Source organism: Electrophorus electricus, chromosome 17 (genome assembly GCF_041902795.1).
Source record: "Electrophorus electricus isolate QZ-2024a chromosome 17, ASM4190279v1, whole genome shotgun sequence".
Lineage (NCBI taxonomy): Eukaryota > Metazoa > Chordata > Actinopteri > Gymnotiformes > Gymnotidae > Electrophorus > Electrophorus electricus.
In genome coordinates, this window is record NC_137513.1 from 5,732,501 (window position 1) to 5,757,500 (window position 25,000).

The 25,000-nt window shown below is 49.0% G+C and overlaps 1 protein-coding gene across 4 annotated transcripts in view; it reads right to left on the reverse strand.

Moving 5' to 3' along the window:
• The window catches only part of bcas3 (BCAS3 microtubule associated cell migration factor), a 163,279-nt gene that overhangs the window by 115,184 nt on the left and 23,095 nt on the right, over window positions 1-25,000 (reverse strand). For 3 of the 4 annotated variants that reach the window (XM_035533993.2, XM_035533992.2, XM_035533995.2), the window contains exons 12-15: window positions 22,978-23,148; window positions 20,563-20,656; window positions 12,335-12,468; window positions 8,293-8,557 (exon numbers count right to left, since the gene is read on the reverse strand). In XM_035533993.2, the coding sequence (XP_035389886.1) occupies window positions 8,293-8,557; window positions 12,335-12,468; window positions 20,563-20,656; window positions 22,978-23,148 (664 nt within the window). The remainder of the gene's footprint in view (window positions 1-8,292; window positions 8,558-12,334; window positions 12,469-20,562; window positions 20,657-22,977; window positions 23,149-25,000) is intronic. The other variant, XM_035533994.2, reaches the window with a different exon arrangement.

Here is a 25,000-nt window from a genome sequence, read left to right on the forward strand (position 1 = left end):
AAGACAACACGGCTTGCCTGGGTGTACTTTAAAGCACGCGAGGTGCCTCACAGCTCCAAGCCGTGCTGGTTATGGAGCCATTATTTGATTAAATGAGTCACGTATGAGAGCCTGCACAGTGATACGCAGGCGGGCCGATGGAAAGGGGATCTATCGATGCAAATCCACAGGCATTGTGCACCCCGTTCCTGGACAAGGCCCAGGTCGCGCCGTCACCTGACCCCGCAGATCTGGCTCACCCTACTCTATTTGCATTTTCTTCAAATGGTGCTGGGTTGAGCGCGCCATCACTGAGACTTTGTTTTTCCTCCCCCAAGCAGTTTTATTTGCATATGGCAAAGTGCGGGGTGGCAGCGTCCCGATTCAACGCCTTCGACGCCTGCAGAGCGAGACGTGCTTTCAAATAGTGCCACAAACCGTCCTGTTCCAATCCGATAAGCAACACCGTGCAGACCTGTTTCTTTATCAATGTGAAAAAATGCGGCCATTGAATTGCGTGGCTTGTCAGGTTTAAAAGTATTAAACACTGGGAAACATCAAGGGAGCAGCAGCAGGCCTTGAGATGGTGCCGCAGTAACATCTGTGAAGAGGAGGCACACACAGAAGCACCAGTGTACCTTGGGAATACTTTGATATATACGGTTTCATCTGCTCACGCAGGTCCAAGTTTCCCCAAATATGTTCTAGTGGTGGGTGCAGCACACAGGAGGCACAGGGATAAGGGTATGGAAGATGGGGGGTGGGGGGATTAGAGGAAGAGGAACAATGACTGTGCTGCTACACTAGGGGGAAAGTGCTGTCATGTCGGGTCTGGCTGTGCCAATTCCCAGAACTATCATTATTAAAATACTCACTTCCAGGGAGGGGGAGGTGGCGCGAGGGAGGGGGGGGTCGAGGGGAGCCAAAACTGGAGGCCAGAAAGTGCCGGATAAAAGCAATCCCAATGGACAAAGTGAAAACAAATTAAAAGTCCCATTATAAAACACAGATGCTGCAAGGAAAATAAGCTTCGCAAGATTTACTGTTTTCTGAAGAAATCAGACATCGGTGGAAAAGACATCAGTGGCGACTCCCAGGTAATAGCACAACAGATCCAAGGCAGCAGTCGCCCTGGCCTTTTATTTCATCGTATCTGCTGGTCTGCTATTTTAAACCTCACGGTGGGGTCAAGCCCATGTCTGTGAAAAGGGCACATTGCCAGTTCCTCTCCCAAGGTCCCTCTGGCTGGAAGTTAAGAACAGAGCTGTTTAAAGTTTTAACGCACACACTATTGCAGATTTTTTTTTAAATAAAATATTCAATAAAACATCCTGACTATGGGTATAGCCATATTACTCAAGCAATACTTCTTTTACAAGAAGGCTGGGATACTTCCGTCTGAGTTTAAAATGTAGAACAGAGTCTACTGAGGGATCCATAACAGCATGCCCTGTGTATACTCTGAGTAACAGAAAAGATCACAGAGGAAGCCTTCATATCAGGCATCATTACTACTAACTCCTGAATTAATTTTTTCCTCCTCGTGGCTGCAATGTTTGGTAGTTAGCACTGTATGAATGGAATTCTGACACTGCAATAGTCCCTGCTGATTGGTACTGTCCTTGAACTAAAGAAGAGAAAAGAGACCTGAACCTAAATCATAATGTCACTTATTCCAAAATTAAGATAATTTATTTAAGATTGCTGTATAAATGTTATTGAAATGGACTACACAGCCGTCTAGATGTATAATTTATTAAGCAAGAGGCACTAAACGTATGCTCTCCAGGATGTCTGAAATCAGATCCAATAGTTTACAACATGTCTGCATTTACAGCTCATCAGACAAGCACCTTAGTGACAGTGGGAATCTGTGCTCTTCTGTGGCTCAGATGACAGTATTACTAGAACCATATGTGAGCAAGTTGGTTTGAAAGAGTGATCATAAAAGGGAGGGTGAGTATGTGCATGTGTGTGTGTGTGTGTGTGTGTGCGCGCGCACACAGGGCTCTGGATCTTTCACCTCTGATGAGAAGAGTGAGCAAACGGGGCATGAGTGGATGAACAGGAAGGCATCCAGAGACTCAATCAATGGGCCTCGGCATGTGGCTCTGATCACGAGCCAGTAATCTGATCATGTCAATTTACTTATGCGTAAGTGGGGACCGTATTCAGCCTTCCAAGACGCATACGCTTCTATGACAAAAGGCCACTTCAGACAGATTTAAACAGAACCACACTGGGCCAATGAAAAGCCAAAGCACATTTCCTTAAACATACAGAAACAGAGAAATGTCCCTAGCTGAGGCTCTGTCAAACGCCCAGGGCATGCCAGCGTTCCACTTCATGCACGACATCATGCGATACTGAAAGAAAGCAAATCTACGAGTCTTAACGCAGCAATAGCAATATCCAAAATCAATAATGCATACCATTGCATTATAACAATGACAACAATAACAATAACAACAACTCTTAATTAGCTATTTTAAGGGAAAGAAGACAAATCCATCATTATTTACATTCGTCCTACTGAAAAACCCAAACTCAGTTTTAGGAAAGAATTTAAGTCAGTTCTGTGTAACCAGATCACAACAGACTCTTAGAGAATTCTAATGATGATATACCAGGTTCTGTCTGTTTCTTAGGACTTTAACTCAGAATCCATTTATGTGTAAAGCATCTCGGTATGGTAGGTTTCCTTTAATTAATACTACCACCATATAGCCACATGTTCAGTGCCTCCCAAATTCATTCATTCCTTCCAACTCACTTGCTCTTATATGTTTCCAACCATGGGAATTAGTGGTAACTCTACCCATTTGGAACAAGCACTGTTTTCTAACTATTTTTATGTAATTAAGAACTCTAGAATCCGACTAAAACGCCACCCATGCTGAACTAACTGAACTCAAATATATGATTAACATCCAATAACAACACCGGTTTGCCTAGTAACAGTCTGATAAGCAAGCTGCTTGTAAATCCCATTAGAGAGAAAAAAAAACCCAAAAAAGTTCAGGAGATCTATCTGTGACTAGTATTATTTTCATATCCTGGCCTTGAAAGTAAATATTGTTAAATATACAATCAATCAATCAATGACAAGTTCCCTGCTGTTTACATTATTTAAAAAAAAAAAATACAACCAACTTTTCTGCATCTCTGAATGTTACAAAAAAAAAATCAAAGCATCACCATAAACGTATGTAAGGAACATATTCAAGCCGAGGTTTCAATAAAGAAAAATCTAGGGAAACAATTGCCTTGAAAAATAAAAATGTATATCTGACCTAATTAAACTTGCTTACTGCAGCAAACGTTTTCGTTTGGAAGTGACGCTGAGCGAAGTGAGAGCAGCTTCGTGGGCCAGCGCAGCGACTTGGGTCATGAGAAGTGTCAAACGCCCAGCTCCACAGGGTGGGAACGGGCCGAACGCTTCATCATGGGCCTCTGCCTGACGTGGACGACAGGGAGAGGAGGCGCCGAAGCCGGCTGGCAGGGGACGGACTGCGCTGCCTCTCTCCCACGCTTAAACATGGTGTGCCATCAACTGGTCAGCCAGTCACGCCATTACAGAAATATGTTTGAGCTTTTTATTGAATGAAGGTAAGATACTGTTTAATATACATTTGTCAAAACCTAAATACAATAAAAAAAATCCTGAGTGTTCATTTTAAATGATAATATGAACACATTTTGGAATGGCATGCAAAAATCCGAAAGGATGCATACAAGTGCAAAATTTGATTATCCTTTATCCAGCAAAATATAAAATATATAGTATGTCCTCATCAAGTGGAAAAGCTGTGACAACTATGACTAGAGAAAAAAAAGTATGGTACCAAATACCCCGACTAAAATATAATCACGAATCTGATTTATTATACGTAATACTGCACAGTAAATACATATTTTACAAGAACTGAAGTAATATAAAACAAACAAACAAAGAAACAAACAAAAATGCCTATAAAATGAAATCTCAGTCATTTTTCATGGTTCATGGTATTTTCTATTAATTTTCTATTATATAATATTAAAAGTTATAGATCTAATGACTGTATTCTCTGAATGGACTGAAGAGGTGCACTGCTTTTTTAACTACTGTGTCTTTAAGACACAAGTAGGAGAGGAAATGATACAGGTCACTCTTAAGGGAAGGCCATTCATAAAACTTTGCATAAATTACAAAGTGGCTCCAGCCCGTTTGTTGGATTAGATTCGTATCTAGACATTTTTGGCCTTAGTAGACATTTCCCCTGCTCGCTGTAGAGAGGACGCAGGGAGCCAGCTGCAACTGCACTGCCGTTTGCCAAAGAAAGCTGAGAGCACAGCGCCACACAAAGGGCGGAAAGGGAACGGCACGCATGCCTGCATTCAGCGCTGCGGCATGGACATAACACGCTATAACCAGAGCAATAAATCTCCAGGATAGCAAGTCTGAATGGGACAGCACATGCGGTATGTTAAAACAAGACAAGCGCTTTGATGCCTGGGTTGATTGGATGCCTGATGTTTACTGAGCAGATGAGTGGCACTTTATCTTTAAAAGCGCGTTGTCTTAAAGTTCCAGGGATGGATTTCAAGGGTGAGAGTGAGTGAGTGTGAGAGAGAGAGAGAGAGAGAGAGAGAGAGAGAGTGTGTGTGTGTGTGTGTGTGTGTGTGTGTGTACACATCACAAAAAGCAGAGGAGGCAGTTAGTGATTACAGAGAGTGTGTTTGCTGGCTCTGCTGGAGCAGATCAGATCTGGTCCCACATGCACACCAAATAAGACAGAGGTCAGCTGGATGAGTGTTACTCTGCACAGTACAAAAGTGTAATGGCATGTCATTGACCACTGCGATTTACCTGGAACATTTATGAAAGTGCATTTTACATCTGTATGAGAAAAAAAAAATAATAATAATTAAATGCAGTAAAAACACTATAGCAGCCTTCTGTCCTTGTTTAAGCTGTTTAAGCTCTGCTTCGTTGTGAAGCTCTCAAACGATCTGCTTCGTTGTGAAGCTCTCAAACGATCTGCTTCGTTGTGAAGCTCTCAAACGCTGTGCTTCAGAGTGAAGCTCTCAAACGCTGTGCTTCAGAGTGAAGCTCTCAAACGCTGTGCTTCAGAGTGAAGCTCTTAGACGCTCTCTTTCGAATGGCTTCTGACTTGACTCATGTTTTCACTTCACAATGATGAATGATGCAAAAGGGCATTCTTGCAGATAAAACTGCCATGAGACCCAATCACAGTACACACTGGCTTTTCGTGGCAGGCGGGAAGTATGCCTTTAATCAACAGTGAATTAACAGCTTCCCATTGTTTCTTGCATGATCACCAAGGTTATCTGAAATAAAAAAAAACATTTAAAAACCCAGCCAGGCTCTTAGATATAACCTTCTCCACAAGTTTGAGATGCCTGCACAAGTTTGATATGCCAGCATAAAAACATTTAAAGTTAAAAGTTCCTGGTTCTCTAACAGTGCATGTTGCTGATTAAAGATCCTAAACCCAGAAAGGAGAAACCAGGGCGTGATGCCAAGTAGCCTCGGCGTGCGAGCACAATCCCGACAACCTGCTGCTCCACTCCCCACAGCCATTTACTGCCAGAGCTGCAGGCCCCATCCAACCAAACCACCCGTCAGCTAGACACGGGGGGCGAGACTCTGCAATATCAGCTACAATATAAAGTTTATATCGCAGAGGTCATAAATTCTAAGGTTCCACAGTTCTGTTAAATCTTTACTAAAGCAGCAATACTGGATAATGGGTACCGAAACTATGTTCACTGAGAGGACTGTACATGACCTGGAAACAAAAGCATCTATTGTTGGGTTATCCGACAGTTCCCTGCGTCTGCAGAGGGGGAAAAACGAGCGCTGCGAAAATAGAAAGGAAAAATTCCACAATTAAGCAGGGAGTGAAGAAAGGCCAATTGTCGTTTCTATTTTCTGCAGTCTGCCAGCTTAGAAGGATGTGTACTGCTGCAGTTCCTTCCCCACAGCCGTGTGCTGTCGCAGGCGGCAATCACAAGGCTGCTGTTATGGCTATTGTGCTGCAGCCTTTCATACACATCATCATCTGATTTTGGCTGCCGGATTCACACCCACAGACCTCGCACTTCACCGAAAATGCGGAAGGTGAAACGGAAAACAATCTAGATACTTTTAAGGGGATAAGTCCATGACATGGTGCTGGATGTGGCAGAGGGGCTTTATAACAGCCTGTTATGGAAATTCAGGTCAACTGGGTAAATCGAAATAAAAAAACATGAAAAGATTTAATGTGAAGAAGAGAACACTAGAGTAGAGCCTGAGCATTGCATGTCATTGCAATACTTAGAAGAGACTTAAATACTTTCAGACCAAGGCAAGCATGGTTTGAGGTGAGAAGAGAATAGGTAAGGTAGCTTAAGTGAAGGCCCCTGACCTACAGTACGGCATGTAAATAAAGGTTCTCTCTCTTCTTCTCCCTTTCTCAGAAGGCCAGGCAGCGCTGAGGCAGAGGAGGTTAAGTGGGTGCTGATGCCCCTGAAGGAAGGCGAGGAAGGACCGGGGGGGGGGGGGGTGTACAGGGTTGGATGTGTCTACCAGGCAGGGACTGGCCCAGACATTCCAGCTGTGCGCAAGGGCCTTAGAAGACAGGGTCTCGCAAGGCCTCACAGGAAAGAGGTGAGCAGGACCCGTTTAATGCTTTTCCTACCTTGCTCACACACACACACACACACACACACACACACACACACACACACACACACACACTCTCACACTGACACTCCCACTCACGTGTGAATGTGAAAGCCAGACTCTGCTATTCTCCCATCTTTCAGCCTGGGGACCTCCAGAGCGAACCCTGAAGTTGTAAAAGCCGGGTACAGTCGTGCGCTTTGAAATGCATACCTGTACAGTATTTCAAACCCCCCCCACCCGTCAATGGCCTCGTCTCCTTCCGCGTCAGGTTGTCACCCAGTTGCCATAGCGGCGGGCGCAGCTCGAGGCTGAGAGGACTAATTGGTGACAGGTGGCCCTTCTGCCCCCGCTTTGAAAAGCGAGCATGATTTACGCCGCGGCTCCCCGCGCCGGCTTTTGCGGGCGCGGGAGAAATGCTCCTCCGTGACACGCTGCGCATTCCAGTGCTGTGATGTCACAGCTCTGGCCTGCTCGCCGTGGAAACGGACAAACGGTAAATTTTGCACTCGCCCCCCCGACCCCCGAAGACAGCCGCACGAGGAAGAGTTACGAGTGAGAGCAGGAAGCATGACAGAATCCTGAGAAAAACGGGAGGCCAGCAGGGAGAGCGTGAGCCGCGCGTGACGGATGGGGCCGGACTACGGGGGAGGAAGCCAGCCAGCGAGCCCCCATGGATGTGCGCATGTGGGGTGGGGGGTTTTGGGGGGGGATTCTCGACAACCCCCCCCCCCCCACCGACAGGCCCAGCCAAACCTGCAGAGCCCACAGCTCAGTAGGGCGCCCTCGTCACGTGTGGGGTATTGATTCATCAGACAGCCGCTTGGTGGACTTGAGAGTGCTGATAGGTAAACAGTGTCAACAAGCATGCCAGCTGCTCTGGCAATCGGCACACACCGTACGCGTGCATCTGTGTATGTGTGCGCGTGCCTGTCAGTCAAGTGTGCTCGCAGCCATGGACAGTGGTTGGCAAATACAGTGGACATCGCACAGTACTGTGACACTGAGGTCAGCGTTCTAGGGTGCAAAGCCTTCTAAGGTGACAGGATTAACTCCTTAATGGTCATATCTGTCTAAAGTCACTCACGCTTAGCAGCTATTGTTGTAGTCGTCAATGCTGGAAGGAACCATTTAAGCCAACATGACTAGAGCGCGTCAGGAGAGGAAACTTTGGCGGAAATATTCCAGAAGTGCGCTTTGTTTCAGGTGAGCCAGAGAGACAGATGCGACTTTGACGCACTTCTCAGAATTTGCAACAAAGCTAAACTTGTATTAAGTCTAAATTTTAAAAAAATAAATAAATACATTCTTGAATATATCAAGAATTGCCTGCATTGAAGCTAAAGAGTCCACACGGGTGGATTTCCATGAACCTACACTGGTGTCTCCATTTAGCAGGAAGGCAAGTTTGCCAACTGGCTCAGAAATAATAACAATGAGGAAACTCCATGCACCCTCATGAACAAAGAATGTGCAATATACGCTGCTGCTATATTCTGAAATGAAATTCCCACGAACACCCTCAGCATTCCGATTTGCTTGTGTAGCGAGCCAAGATGGGTGAAGTGATCTCACACGGCAGCTAATCACTATAATCAATCACATGCTGCTCGCGCAGCGCAGACGGTGGCGGCACTGACCGTGCAAGGGTGAGCCGGAGGGGCTGCCGGAGAGCCCGGGTACGGGGCTGCAGCGGCCACCCTGCTTGCTGCTCAGCTCCTGTTCGATCTCCTCCAGGCCGGCGCTCTTCTGGAAGCGGCTCACGCGGTTGACCACGCGCGGTGAGAGGTGGGTGCGTGCGCACGGTGCGCCGCCGTACGGGTTGACGGGGAAGACGTGGGAGGTGCCACGTAGCGTGCTCACCACCACCCACCGGCAGTCCTGGCTGAAGCAGATGTCCTGCACCTGCAGACAATACGTGCGTGCACACACGCACACGCACACGCACACACACAGAGAAACTGAGGGTAATCAAGTTCTGCATCAACTCAGAAAACAGCTTTATGCAGATTGTGTGATAATACAATTTAAAAAGAAATGCAACCATAAATGCCAAAAACTGCTACTGGAAAAATTCACATGGGACACACAAAAAGAGTGCATTAATAACGCACTAGTAGAAATTACTCATTTGTTTCAAAGTGATCCAGGTTTATCGCGAGTGAATATATTTTTTAAAAAGCTGACGGGAACAGAACGAGAAACAGTGCTGGACGCGGTGAGCATTGTTGAGAGCTGAGTGAAGGTTTGAGGTGACAATACAAAAAGTCATTTACCCCACACCAGCCACCTTTACACCAGTCGTGTTTAGCCTGCATCGCCAAGGGCAGCAAGCAGAGAGAGCCAGCTATCTCACAGATAACATCTCCCCAAAAATGTGAGCCATGTGACGAGGAGAAGGAAGATAGACGAGGGCCGGGTGGCCCAGGCGGGGCCCAGGTACAAGGCAAGGCAGCAGAGACAGCGGCCCGCTGAGCCCCGCTGGGAGTTCTCCCCCGCCACTCTGCTCTGTGGCTCTTCCATGGCCATCGACAACAGCGGCGCTGTGAGGCTAACGCACACGCAGGGCCATTCGAGCTCGCGATTAAAGCGCTCGCGAGGTGTGTGCGCGCCCGTGCGTGTGCGGGAGCTCGTCTCAGAGCGGCAGAGATAAGGCCCCGGCGGCGGCGCCGCCTCTTGAAGTCTGGACCGTGCCAGCGCTGGCCCTGTCGACAGTCTCGCACGGGGATCTGGCCATCTAGACCGCCCTCCGCACTGAGCGGCACCCAGCTGCATTCCTGGCAGCACCTTCGGCGGGCAGCCGTCACCTACGGGAACGCGCCGGCCCGGCCCGTCTGAGGGCCCCTATCAGATCCTCAGCCGTTTCGACGTGTCGCCCGCCGCGCTGGATCGACCGCGCTTGGAGATAAGCGGGTCTCAGGGAGCGACCCCGGAGGGCGCGGCAAGGCCGACCTCGCTGAATTCTCCTTCGCTGGGTGTCTGGCTCCTTTATCGGTCACTGTGATCTGGAAGATTTGGACTGCTCCCGCACACAAACTGCGGACGGTTTTAATCAGAGCTAATGAGAAGAGGAAACGGCACACGTTCTCGCTGCTGGGGAGGGGTCCTGGAGCCTTGTCTACCTTAAACGCGCAGCAAGGTCAGCTCTCCGAGCGTCCGGGTAGTCAGACTGAGCCGAGCGAGGCAGCCCAGTGAGATAAGGCCGAGTGCCTGGGTCTGCCCACGCTGCATTAGCACATGTCTTATTTGCTCTGCTGAAGATAATGCGCCTCGGAGGGCGCTCTCTCTGCTGCCTGTGCCAGTTTACAACGCCACATCAAAGTCTGGGCCCGGATAAACCGCGGAGCTGGTGAGACGGGGGGCACGCAGGACCCAAAAATGAGGTTTTGTCTGAGCCCGTTGCACACGGCGCGTTCTGTGACCATGGGAGTTATGACGCCTTCACCTATCACAAGATCGACTGAATAAAAGAGCTTGAAATGTCACCACTACCTGAACCAGCTGCACTTCACAAAAGTAAGGGAATAAAACGCTGAAATGGGTGAAAAAAATGGGACTCTGCAGATGAAAATAAAAATGTTTCGCCTACAGACAGACAGAGACAGACAGACAGACAGACAGAGACAGACAGAGACAGACAGACAGACAGACAGAGACAGACAGAGACAGACAGACAGACAGACAGACAGAGACAGACAGAGACAGAGACAGACAGACAGACAGACAGGATGCCCAACTTGGCAATGCATTTTTGCATTTACATGACAGTCACAGGCAGATCTCAGACTGCAGCCAACTGCAATGTTTGTTTTTTTCCTTCAGTCAATGTGTTGTCAATATTTGTAAGCACAAGGGAGGAAAAACCCCTGTTTAAAGTAGAAGGGGGATAGTGGCAGAGGTGTGCTTTTAGAGAGGGCAGGGAGACGCAACGTGTTGGGAGACCTCGAGAGAGGCATGCGTACTGAAGCCGAGGGCAGCTTTATGTACATATCCAAACCTGACACTGGCTGCATTAGAAAGAGCACAGGCCTCTAGAGATAAATATTAGCTCTGCTAAAGCAAATAAAACCTCACGAGTTGCCAACTGAAGGGATAAAAAAAGAAGTGGAGAAAAGGCGTTTTGGCCTAACAGCTGTGACACACAGAACGGTATTTAGGAGAGTGAAGACCGTAAAAAAAAAAAATCACCGTAGCCGTTCCCCAAAATGGTTTTCTGCGATAACATAACAGGTCGTGAACGGAAATTCACTTTCGTAGCGCAGGGACGGTTACTGGCTTCAGGAGGATGTTAGTGATTGCTCCTTGCCCTCGGTTCTCTGCCAAAGCTACTTTGGCAGGTGACTGCTTGTGTACTTGGACTTTTTAACCGCTTTCTACAAACACCAGTTTCTCAGGCAGGTCATTCATTTTCCATGAAAAATTGTGTGAAAACTCGGCCGTCACTCTTGCAGAGCATAATGCCAAGACATGACGCTGTGCTCTGTCTGTCCTGGAATGAACCATGACCCCCCAGCTGTCGCAGGATCCACGTCTCTGTGCTGCGCGGGCACCCGTGCCGTGACTGTGGCCGTGGAAAGCTTGGGGAGAAGGCTAACGATGCAGGATGCGGAGAAATAAGAGTTTCGGACGCGCGCTCTCGCTCTCTCTCGCTCTCGCTCTCTCGTCCATTCGCTGTAGAGCCGGATGATGCGGTGTACAGGTGCTGGGGTGCATTAACCCAATGGGGGTGTCTGTTGGCCACGGCCCTACAGGCTCAGGTAGCTGTCCAAACCATTGGTCTGACTCCAGCGGCGGTCGCGGGTACGAGTCACACGCTCGCCGTCTGCCTGGTGAACTTTTAGCCAATTTACCACTTTGGCCTTTTCTGTCCCAAGAACACATTGGTTATATTAATGACCAAAGATCTCTGGATGCAAGACTGTGGGAAACTGAATAAGGAACCCACAAGAGAGGACATCTCATAAACTATATCAATACTGAGAATATTAAATTCCAGTGCAAAAGTGCAGTGGGGGGGGAAAAGCACCCTCTTGCTCTGACCATGACCTCTGACACTGTGCGCCATCCCTATGAAATGCGCCCCGTTGGAATCCGTTCACTTTAAATGCATACGGGAGGGGCTGGACGCCAGAGGTGTGCAACAGCTGGTTCCACATCCTGCTTCAGAGCAGCCTGAACTCTCCTGAGGCCACGGACACGCTGTTTGTTGTCTCGCGCTCACACTGCGTGGCATATCATGAAAGAAGCAGGGAGAGTTCAGCAGCAGGACTAGGTCCCGCTCTGTGTAGCACTCCGCTGCCGCTCCCACTCCAGTCCCTTGACAGTGTTTAGAAAACACAAAGGGATTGGGAGACGATGAAAAGCACACGCGTTTCCAGAGACCCAGCGACGCAGTCACCGTAAACAGCTGTGGGTGGCCCTCGGGGGCCTGAAACGATTAAGCTAATGATAAAGAGAATCCCGACATGTAACGTTACGTCCGCACGGATGAAAGCAGCACCGGTATGTGTGCACGCACAAGGGAGGTTCGGGTATCACACTGCTGTAATTAACTGGATTTGATTTGCCAGCTGCACTTAGCCGTAACTGCATGTCTAGCATATAGCAAAAGGAACAGCATCAGAAGATGGGGGTGTTGCTGTAGGTGCAGGTGGAGCAGCGATGTGTAGGGTGGGTGCTGACCTTAGCCTCAGTCTCTCCCCTGTGCAGGGTGTACAGGTGATGGACAGCACTCTGGGAGGAGGCCCACGGGTGGGTGAGAATTTGAAAGACGTGGAAATCGTGGCCCAGTGTGTCAGCAGTCACCAGCAACATGCCTGTCCAGGAGGGAGGGAGAGAGGGAGAGAGAGAGAGAGAGAGCAGTTTATTACTGGATGCTTTTAAACAACAGGGCCCCGGTTACCAATTTGTGGTTCTCTGTATCAAGATTACATCCAGGCCGGCTTCAGAGAACAAGCATGACAAGAGACACGCTCGCAGTGCTAGAAATGACGGTCATGTATGAGAATCTTTCCCTGTGATCTGTATCGGGCAGCGGGCAGCACGGTCAGTTGTCCGCCTGCAGCAGGGGCAGGGCGCTGCGTGAATCCATTTTAAACGTGGCCACAGGAGATCCCATGCAGAACCCTTGATGACAGAGCCTCTCGGCCCTCAACTTTTTTTGTCGTTGGTGAAACTACAGAAAGCACGGTCTCTCACCGTAAACACACTTAGCAAACCACACCAGAACAAGCTCAAAAAACGCAAGCTGACATGCACGGGTCCAACAGCAGTCCACAGACATGACTTCTCGCGTCGGACGCGCACTTTACAGACCAATATACGCCGCTTCTGCCTCTACGGCTCATGAACGCAATTCACTGCAAGGACAATTAGTTACTTTCGAGTGCTCGGGCTTTAATGTTGAAGGTACAGGAGGCTGTAATTAGAGAACATTCTTTATAGAGTGGCTTGACCAAAGAAAAAAGATAAAAGAAAAGTGGTAGGGTAGCAAAGGACCTCGCACAGACACGTGCGAGGGAGATTAAATAAAACTGACACAGAAATAGCCAAAGTGCTAGATGAGCTCATCCACCCAGAACCCCGACATCCTTGGCTTCACACTTCAGAGCTGCAGCTGCTTTAAGGCGTGGTCGCACCAACCCATCGGGTGGTGAGAAAGAAACCGGGGGGGTGGGGGTGGAGGAAGGGGGTCACCAAGATCGCTCACACAAAAAAGAAAAACAGAGTCAGGCAGTGAATTAGCCAGTGGTTAGCTATTTATGCTGTATCAGAAGCCTAAGCCAAGCTCCAGGCTGGCCATAAACTAACCCACTCCCCAAACGAGGTGCCAAGCCACAAGAAGCATTTGCGTCAACTGGGAATACATGGAAAAGATGGCCTTCTAATTATAGAGGCTGGAAACGGAAGCGCGGAGTGATTAGGAGTTTAGGCGCTGCGGTATGTTTATCTGGGAGCTTCCTCTCCCTCGCCCGGCCGCCCGGCCACCCGGCCGCCTGATCGCACACACTCCCTCGCCTGCCCCTGGCTCTGACGGATGAGGCTTGGCCAGTGCGCGGGGACGCGAGTTTGCCGATGATATGCTCTGGTCTCCAAGAGCGTAGAGACTGGGAAGCTGGCGCTGGGGCTTTTGCGGCCTTGTTGAAATACAGAGCCTCACGGAGAGGCGTCAGTCGGTTAGCCCGCGGGAAGCAAAATTAAAAAGTGGCCTTTTCGGTGCTGGTAAGCCGATGTGAAATTTCAGGAACCCGAGACATTAGAGCGACTTTTGACACGTCCTATTTATAACACCTCAACCCCTAGGCAGAAAAAAAATCATCGTTATTTATGAGTAGACGGCAGACAGCTGCCCGCACGCGTATGAATTTCCATAGACGTCGTGGCTCTCAAAGTGGCCGCTAGCGTTCTTCTGTTACTCATGACTTCTGATCTGTGTCCCGTCACTGGGTTTTCCTCGACAGGTCTCCAAAACATAAAACAGCTGCTAAATCCCATTAACACGCTAAGGATGCTCTGCTTCAGAAAGTGCAGGAAGTCATTCTGTTGGACCACTGCAGATGATGTCAGCAGCCTGGCCAGCACGGAGAACTCCCTCGTGGCAGTACAGAGTGCCGAAACAAAAATATCCAGTTTTAATTAACAACACTCGTCTAAAATATTTGAGATGGAGGAAATCTCAAATTAAACACAGGTGTGGAAAAATCTTAGAGGGACAACATAGAGTAAACAGAGCTCTATCGCTCTGTCCAGAAACATGTACTTCTGAGCAAGTGGAGGGACTAAAGAGAGCAAATAAACAACATCAATCACAAAGCTTTGTCTGTGGAGCAGGGGGCACTTCTGTAACGACATGAGCAAAGCACACAGTGCGTGTTTGTGTTCATGTGGGCGTCCGCTGGGTGATATCTCCCTGCATGCTACACTTACTGGGGTGTTTATGAAAGCCAAGGAAGACGAACACACACACACACACACACACACACACACACACACACACACACAGCAATAAAGGAGGCTTCAGCTTCACATCAAAGCCACCCACTCAGGCCTAAAGCAAGCAACACTTTCTCAGTCCAGAGGCCACCTTCACTCCAACCGTCAGATAACACCACTGAGCAGAGGAGGGGACCTGCGTGGCTCCCCATGCAGTCAATAACTTGTTAATCTTTCACAGACTAAGTGAGAGCTTCTAAAAGCATGGCTGTTTGATCCCGGCCTGGACGAGGCTTTGATTTTCGCTTATGTGGCTCGCAGGGGACGACACGGCGGATGGGGACCCGGTGCACGGCACAGCACGGCTGCGGAGTGCCTCGCACGTTCCACTAGGCCGGCTGTGGGGGCTCTCGGGACCATGTGGCGTGGAACCCTGTTTATCTGGGCCCGCAGGTACCAGGGACATGCGCTCGGCCCTTGGCACGATGGCTTTGAGGAGCTCTTCCCACATCTCAGCTGTGAGCTTGGGAAGGGGGGGGGCCTCCCTCATGGCTCATTTGCTCTTGAGGCGAGTGTAATGAAGGAGAATGGGAGAATGTTTATGTATCTGTTTTACAGCCAGACCACCTGTAAGAGTTTGAATATTAAGAGATCAAAAGAGGCCGTCGTTATTCTAGTTTCTTTCATTGTTTTTTTTTTGTTTTTTTTTAACAGGATTGCATGAGTGCCTTTTGGGTTCAAGGTCTAATGTGAACTAAAGTTTGAGGAGTACAGAGGCACAGTTGTGTTGGCCCCACTGCTTTTTAAGCTTTTCTTCTCCAGATCCGTCCATGTTCACTTATGGCTTCCTGAACCCAAACCTGTCAGCAAGAGGATGGCGGAAAAGCACATTGTCCGGTAGAGGCTTATCCAACCTAACACAGCAAAGCCTCAGTCTCCAGATAAGAGAAGGGAATGGATGAAATGCATAATCCGGTTTTCCGGGAGACAGACAGTGCAGGATAATCTCGTCTCACCGAAATGTTTCTTTTATTTTTGCGTCGTGTTCTGTTAACTAATTAATCCCCTGAAACATTCGGTGCCGCTGATCAGGTTTCGCGGGTCTTTGCGACACGCCGACGCTAAACGCCGCGCAGTTTAGCAGAGCGGATTCATGTCAGACTGGGAGAGCGGCGTTTGATGGTTCAGCCAGACGCGGGAGGGCCTGGCGCGGGGACGAAACGAAACGGCTTGGCTGACAGGATGAGCGTGTGGCCGCAGAGCAGCGAGGCGGAAAGCTGCCGGTGCAAACGGGCCCACGCTGCTGTCCCTTCATATGTAAACGAGGGGAAGAACGGCGAGGATGTGCCGGGAGGCACTGGAATGACTTCACTCGCTTCCAGGATGCATATGGGTTGCGCCGAGACTTCCACAGTAAAGCATTTGAGATCTTACTGCGGTTTTACGGCTAAGACAGGAGGTACCGCCTTCCCAAGACAACGCTTTTACCACTTTTATGGAAACATCATAAAAACAGCAGCTCCAAGAGCAGTTTTTACAGTTTCTTGGACAAACAGTTGGCTTGCCTGAAATTGAATATATTCAACTCCAGGGACTCCACCTACTGAATTTCCATGCATATGAAAGAATCACACACTTAAAAGGGATTATTATTACACTCCTAAACAAATCTAAATTGTCCAAGTTACAAAACCACAGAGGGTTTTGTTTATCGCATCCGTCGCATATGCAGCCATGGGCTGTGAAGGAGAAATTTGAAGAAAGTACGACAGACAGTGTCCCACTATATGATAATCACGTCCGAGGATTTTCTCTGACAGACTGACATGTCTGGACATCAAGGAGAGCATATTTCAGTAGGCAGAAACACATTAACGGAATTAGATCAGGCAATGTTAAATGAGAGAATAACTTTGTTTGTATCAGTGTTATCAGACTAAAAATAAAACACACAAAAAACATGTCACAGGACATCCTCTGGAAGGATCTGGGAGAAAAAAATACAAGCACTTCATTACAGGAAGGATGGTGGTGTCATTTTTTTTAACAGCTCGCATTCCAGATTCACTCTGTTGGGTAGAAAAGCATATCAAAAGATTAAACCAACAAAAAAGTGGCTTTTGAGAAGAAGAAAAAAAGCAGATCATCAGATTTCCTACTAACTTTCCAAAACAGAACTGGTGCTCAGAGTGAGCTGCACCAACACCCCGCTCCCTGCTGGCAGTGTGCATGACCAGGCAACATCTTAATCCCTTCTGATCGTCCCACTGTGTTTAGGCACTGCGCAAAATGGAAATCTGATCCTCAGACACATGCCTATTAAACTCCAGACACATGCACGCACACACGCACGCACACACACACACATATTACCAAATTGGAGCGATTCTGAACTCTGAGTTTGGACGCGGGTCGTAACTGGTAGCTGTGTGTGAAGACATTGTGAGTACAGGCAGTGACACGGGGTGCTGCTCTCTGGTACAGTATAAACGTGGCTTCTGGTTTCTGCTGGCCCTCCTCAGCACCCAGCTGACACAGGGACAGGGCAGATGCGGCCGCTAATTCAAACAAGTACTTCAAGGAGGAGCTTCTCTGTTGCGGGGGGGGGGAGGAAAAAAAAAAAAGGTATTTGTGCAATCTGGGTCCCTTTTTTTTTTTGACTGGGATGGAGAGAGTAGGGGGCATTTCCATAGTTGCGTTTGTGCCAGCAGGACCATGTTCAAAATGTCAGGCCTCAATTTGCTCTCTTACTTGAGTCCTGCGTGAGCTCGGGGTACGCATGACACACCCGCAACACGCAAACGCGCCAAGACATCGAACCGGCCCTTTAAGAGAGAGCTGTGCTACACTGATGGAACACTTAATGCCGTCGAGCAGTCGGGTCCAACTACAGCAGGTCACACGGCTCACGCCGCCCCGACCCTGGCAGCACGTTACACCAACCTGCTGCCTGCTGCCAAACTGCGACTCTCCGCTCTGCAGTGGCCCGGAGTCTAGCGGGGACACCCTCAGTCACGCCAGGCTGCAGCCAAATTTGGGACCGCGGATGGGATGGAGACGCAAGCGTTTAGGTGCATGCGGTACTCAGCTGCAATGCAGTGTCCTTTAATTACACACCTATGAATAGATCTTGCAACACCGCAGAGCGAGTGCCGGCCGCAGCGCTCCCGCTGTTTTCAATCCCGGTCTTTCTGTTGTCCATCCAACGCGCTTCCAGCACGGCTCGGATTTCTTACCCAACTTCTTGCTCCCACCTCCCCTCCTTTTTTTTTTTTTTTTGTGGACATCTGGGCTTTGCAGTCAGTATCGTCACATTTTTTCAGGCTTTTGCCTTTTCTGCTTCTGAAATCTGCCCCGCTGTGGCAGCTGGCTTTGCGGCAAACGCCGCGGCCTTCTCCGCATTACTCGCGGAGGGCCCCGGGCCACTGGGAGACAGGGAGCAGCTCCTGCTCACCGAACCACAGCTGGTCCTCCCGCTCTGCTGAGCGGTGAGGGGCGGCGCCAGACACACAGGAGGACCTGAGCTTTTTTGACCGTGTGCCCTAATGGTGCCCGGGCAACAAGCATGTGCAAACTGCTCTGCCGAGATGCTCGGCCTAACCTCGTTGGCCCCTGCCGTGGGTCCAAGCAATTTCATAATCAAAAATGATTATTTCAGCCCTCGTGGTTTACGTGTGAATGACATGATAATGGACGCATCCCGTTAGTCTGGACCGAAGCTGCCAGGTGGAAGGTTACGCTGTTTGAAGTTAAGCGCACCCCACTGCTGACTAAAGCGTCTCAGATTGGGGGGGCATAGGGGTACCCGACAAAGGACCACGCTGGGGCTTAGCCCTCACCGCAACGAGGGGGGTGGGGGGTGTGGGTGGAGGACCTCTGCCTAAAACCCCTAAGAGAAAGCAAAAAGTCTAGCTCACCCTTTCACTGGACACACATGTGCTTGGTCCCAAGAGAGGTGCAGTTGAATTAGACGGTGCATTTTACCCAGATGTGTTTTACATTACAGCTTTCACATAATTCACATAAAACGAAAGACATAAAGAAAGCAAAAGCTCTGAGGACTTGCAAAAAACAAAAACAAAAAAAAAACCCCACCAGGCTTGGTATGAGACATCCCTTCTCTGATGCCGTCGCAGGGCCGTGTAAACAGCACCGTTCACTGGCGGGAGGGCGCCACAGGTGTCCGTATTGCTCCGCTCTGCCATGCAAAGCTGCCACCTCTCTGCAGCTGCTCCGCCGTAAACATCAAAGGGCCGCATGGATGATGGTCACTGTATGATTCACTGGGGTGGCGGGACACCGGCTTCATCTCCACTTCAACTCTGCGCTACACAGGTTAATAGGCCAAAGGTTGTCTGCTGTTCACTGGCCTAAAGGTTAACCAACAGCGCCCCCAAGGGACTGGTCTCCTGAGTCCAAAGACAGGTCACGAGGGGCAGAGCGCCGCACAGTTTGCACAGAGTTCTGCCCACGGTTTCTTTCACGGTCTCTTGTGTCATGGGCACAAACAAGCACATCTGATATGCTATAGTATGCATATAACAACAATGAGCCCTATAATGGATCAGTCAGTAGTAGAACAGTCAGGTGTAAAAACAGGTGCAAATATGCACTACAGTAAAACAACAGGGCATCTGTGATTGCTCTTTTACAAACTACAGCTTAAACACGCACTCTCGATCCAGATATAAATATGAAGAATATCTTTGCTCATAAGCTTATAAGCACATCAAGAAAAAGTAGAGAAAATATACAGTTTTCCTCAAATTGATGATAATTAAAAAAAAAACAAAAAACCTCACCCACAGGTTATGAGAGAACAGGTTTGTCGCTCATGAGCTGCTGGGCTCGTTTTATTCATTCGTTCGTTCATGAGGAAAAAAAGACCGATTCTGCTGCACCAGTCGAACTGTAGCGTGCGATCAACAGGCACCCAATAAGAAGAGGCCTATTGCTGTGGGAAAACCCAGTCTGAGGAGGCTAAGCTGTGGAAAAGGACCCGTCCCCAGAGGTCTTTCCCACAGCACGTTAATAAGGACAGGTATTTGAAGGATTCTTCTGAGGGCAACGGCTAGCAGAAGCTGTCAGCGCGTGCTTATTAGTGGGCCACTCTACCCGCGACACTCGCCGCACAAAGGACCGGCTGTAGTGGATTTCCGGAGGGGCGAACACGACGACGCACGGAACCCAAAAAAAAAAAAAAAAAAAGTGTTCTGATCCCTGACCGCCACGGGGGGGCTGGCATATGCAAGGTCAGGCCAAGGGCGGCCCTGCGTTAACGGTGCCATCCCTGGCCGGTCAGTCTCGCGATGTCCTGCTCGGACAGGTCAGGAGTAATGAATGGAACGCCTTCGACTGTTGCCACAGGGTAAAGCATGTTGTGACACAGGCGGAGTAAAAGAATAAAGAGTTATGGGCTTGACCCGCGCCTTCCGGACAGGGAGATCACTTCAGATTTCGCCTCAGCTTTGAGAGGTGAAACTGGACCTGCACGGTTCACTGGGGGTGGGGGAGGGAAGGTTCGACACCGTGGGACATCAAGGGCCGAGTTAGCCCGCTGACGCTACGGAAGAGACAGCCACGGGCTGATCAATCTGTGCTGGCGTGTTCGGTGCTTCTGTGCATGTGGGTTGTGTTAGGAGTCCAAACGCGGGGGATCTTGGCCTTCAGGCCTCGGGTGGGGGTGGGGGTATAGAGCGCGTTCATGCCACCTTCCCCTGCCAGCTCTCTGCAGATCCGTAAACAACAGAAGGATCATGCGCCTTAAAGCGTCCCTAACCAGACCCGCAGCCTTCCACAAACAAGCCGCTCAAAACCTCACGCTCCCCTACTGTACAGATCCTTCCCAAACATCCAAACATAAGAAACGGCTACGGACGCGTTGGGCGAAGAGTAAAGATGAAAATGTTTGACTTGACTAGGTGTGGGGTTTCTGCGTGTCAGTAAGAGTCACCGAGGCATTACAAGTGTACACTTACCACTTGGGTTAAAAGCCATACAGGATATAGGCTTATCGTGGGCTGGAAAATGAGCGACCACGCCTTCACCATCAGAGTCTTCACTCACAAGAACCTAAAAACACACGCACACACGCACGCACGCACAGACTTTCAGTAATGCCACACAAAGAAGTTAATAAAACAAATGATGGCAGTGTTTATTTCAGACACATGGCTGGTCACTGACACTGGAGTCTAATCAGTGCAATTGATGGGATCACAGGAAAGATGACTTGAATAGGGTTTAGCAAATTATGAAAACAACATGTGTTCTGAGACCTATCTATATTATTCTGCTGATCAAAGGTGGTTTTAGTCTGACTGCAATTACTCCACTTCCAAAGAAAGTAATTCTACATGCAAACTCATGCGCCAGTCAGTATTGAAGGCAAAGACACATTTTTTAACTAAACCAGCGCTTTTGTGCACACACGCGCGAGCACACGCCCCCATAGGACGCAGCAGTCCACGGACAGAAACACTCATGGAATAAGCAAAGTGTTGAAAGAGTTAACGCACACACAGCAGGAGGAAACTCTAGACTGTCTCTCTGCTTATTGATATCCGAAAGAGATTAATAGCTCGCAGTTAAAAGAGCAGGACTATGGATCTGTAATTCATCCCGTTATGTGTTGCTACAGGAAACTGACCACAGAAAGAGAGAAGAAGAAGAGGGGAGAGAGAAAGTAAACAGACAGACAGGAAGAGACAGAGAGAGACAGAGAGACCCAGACGGACGGGCGGGCAGGCAGACGAACAGTGAAGAAAGAGAGAATGGCGCGAGAGAGTTGGATGGAAAGCGAGTTGCTCCACAAGGGACTATTCTCCAGTCAGTGGCCCTCTGTTGAGTTTGCTCATGAAAGAGGTTATAACTAAGGCCAGACACGAGGCGGCTGGGGAGAAGAGCGATAAATCTAGCAGGGTGTTGCATTAAGGAGCATGCAACTTTTAACAGGATCCAGTCCAAACCCAAAACAGTCACACTTGCAAACCAAGACATTTTATTTCAAAACTGCCAGAGTGACAAAAAACAGAGCCCTTATATTAGGGTCAAAAACAGGCGATGTATGCGTTTGGGGAGCCAACTCTGACAGGAAAGGGAGATTTCTGTGTAGCAATTTGAAAACAAATAGACATGGAAGACAGCTTCTTAAAATGGGCAAAAGAGCAGGGAGTGAAGAAGATAAGATGAGATGAGAGGTGAAGTGGCAGAGAAAGTTCTGGGGAGAGAATTAAATCCAGGTGGAATAGCTTCTAGCCAGTAATGATGCCTTATGGGAACTGTAGCACAGGTGACAGATCACACCTGTGGGTCAGAGGAACATGGTGATAAACCGTTGGCTCCAAAAGAACGCAGTGGACACGCGGCGCTACATATGCGCGTCACAGCCGACGTGTCTGACGGGCGCGAGAGCAGCCTAGTCGCTGCTTCTTGTGAGGCTGGGCCTGATACACCGCCTGCTGGAGAAGTCGATATTTATGGCCTCTTTCCGATGAGGAGATTTTAGTAAAAAAAAAAAAAAAAAAAAAAAAAAGGGTTGGCTCTGGTGAAAGGGAGCGGTGCGTAAGCAGCATAAATCACACCTCTCCATGGGTGTCGCACGCGAGGTCAGACCGCCACAGGCACTCTGTGGTTTAACCTTCAGATATTTTTTTTGAAAGAGTCCACAAAACCAGGCAATCTATTTACATGGGTCAAAATCAACACAGGAGGGGAGGGGGGGGGGGGGAAAGATCATGGGACAGATCTGTTCCAATTTAACCTCTGTCTGAGTAAAAGTCCTTGAACGGGAGAACTGCAAACATTTAAACTGGCCCATAAAGCTGACACTCCATTAAAGAGGTCCAGCGTGAGCGGCCAACACCTGGGAGCAGTTTCGCCTGGTCTGCGACGGCGGCGCTAAAGCGCACGTCCGAGCGGAGCCGGACCCCCGGACACGTCTGGCCTCGGTCGGCCCTTCCCCTCCCGCACGCCTGACCCGTTTCTGATCCGTCACCGCGGCCGCCCCTGTGCCAGCGAGGCGGGCTGGGCTCGCAGGAAGTGCCTTCTTGTCAGGAGACTAGCAGCTACCGCCCTGGAACCGGCTGAACTTGGGGCTGTTTCCTAATGGCATAGTGATGACAAATTACTTGTCTTGAATGGGATTAATAGACTGCTGAGAACACAGTAGAGAAGCTGGGTTTTCAGTACCAAGGTCAGACAGGTGAACATACAAAATAAACCGGCACAGGGATTACTGGAAACACAACTCACAAATTTTACACTGTTAACATCTCAGACCTAACTGTGTTAACGTCAGTCTTTAAGTTATTTATTACATGTGCATACAGTACGTAGACGCGCTACGAGGCCTGTGCTGTGAGAGACATGGCCGTCGGCGCGCGGATCTGTACCTGGCCCTCTCCGACGGCGTGCGTGTCTATGATGGTGACCACACCGGGCTGGTGGGCAGTGCGGCGCATGCTGCTGTGGGCAGTGCCCTCTTCGTCAGGCGCTCCAGAGGGCAGGGTGCCCGTAAGCTGGGTCACCACTTTACCCACCATAGTCAGCCCCGTTTTCAGCGTCTCAGGGAAACAGACAAAGGCAAAAAGACTGTTTTGTGTGTTTTTTCGCAATCCTATGGTGACAAACTAAATTCAAGCAAGTCAAAGTAAATGACAAAATATTTCCCCATAAGCCATATTTTACAGGTCCCATGATTTGTATTCACCTTCTGCTACCAAGTAACATCATACCTGCCAATTTCTTGCGAGAGTCAATTTCCTTTTCATCAGCTTTATCACTCAACTCCACATATTCTTAATCAAGTTTCACAAAAATGCTTCTGCATCTGTTACCTACTTTAATTTATTTATTCATTTTTGCTTGTTTGTTTTTGACCGAGCTCATTCAATTTTGTTGCAGTCACATTTGCATTTGCTGTGCAAATTCCAGTGAGAGAAACATCTGCTCAGACATAAGGTGAGGGAACGCACTGCTGCTCGATCCCACTTGCTGTGTTTCATCTTAGCCAGCAGAGTGACAGAGAGATAAGAAAGTGCTAGAACAGCAGGAGTCAAGAATAGGGACCGAGCGAGTCCAGGATCCGCCCCCATCTGCCCCCCCAACAGCCAGCTTGATCAATGGTGACTGTTTGGATTTGCACTAAAAACTCCAACTGCAGTGATTAGAAAACACATTAGTGTTGATCAATTAGGAGGCAAACGGTTCCTTTAATAATTTATGGACCAAGGCAATTTACACACAGTCTGTTAGTGGGCTTGTCAGAGCACTCTCCAAAGGGTCCAACAAACACAGGCGCCACAAGGTATTGATGCTGCCGCTTGGACTGAATGCTTGATTAAGCTCTTCGGGGCCCCAGACGGCACAAGCACACACACAAACACACACACACACACACACACACACACACACGTGCACGCGCACACACACACCCTGCACACCCACACCGCAAGCAGCTCACTACATCAAGCGCGAAACTAGTGAGAGACCCCACTTAAGCTGTGCTATCCATTTACCACAAGCACATGACTGCCCTGCTTTACTCAGAGAACAAAACAGTGGACCCACGGTGGGGCCTGGAGTCACCTCGAGCACGATCCTGTGTCTGGAGTGACAGCATCCGTCCTGAAGTCACATCATGCTCATTTACACAGTCCGTGCCCTGTCACAATTCAATTTTCCAAAATGGGTCTGCACTCCCCCCCCACCCCCACCGGGGGCGGGTGATCCCCTCCTCCTTGCGCTGTGATTGAGTTACGGGGTTGATGGGAGATGGCCCCCTGGCCCCCGGACAGGCGCACTCAGAGCCACTCAGCGCAGGGACGGCGTGTCAGAGCAGAAGAGATGGTTATAAATCACGGCTCCATCTGCAGACGGCCCGTCTACGTATCGAGGCTTTTTTAACCATGTTTTCCTCCCTGCTAACCTTTAGGGCACTCCTTTTGATGTATGCCGCCATTAGGGCTAATGGCGCTTCTCTCACGTAAGCCGTTAGGAACTCGTTAGGGAGGGAGGGAGCAGCCAGGGAATACAGATGTAGGCTAAATAAATCAATTAACCTGCCGGAGAGAGGAGCTTGAAACCATACGAGAAGTAAAGCAGTGGGGTTCTGTCCATGCACGCTTACGTCGCAAAGGGTGCAAGACAGACGCTGACCTCATGATCTATAGCGCAGATAAACATTATTGAAGGAATCTTTACAGAACCGCTTCTTTGACTACAAAATAAAAGATTATTTTAAAAAGTTACTGTCTGGGTGTTAGAAATGCAGCGTCTAAGTAGGCGTGAAAGGGCTTATTGAAAGGGGAGGCCGAAAGGCAGTCTTATTGATATGGCTCAGGCCGAAGGAGAAAAACACCAACGCGAACTCGAAGTATGCCAAGCACTCTGCTTTTGGAAGTCACATTTTCCATC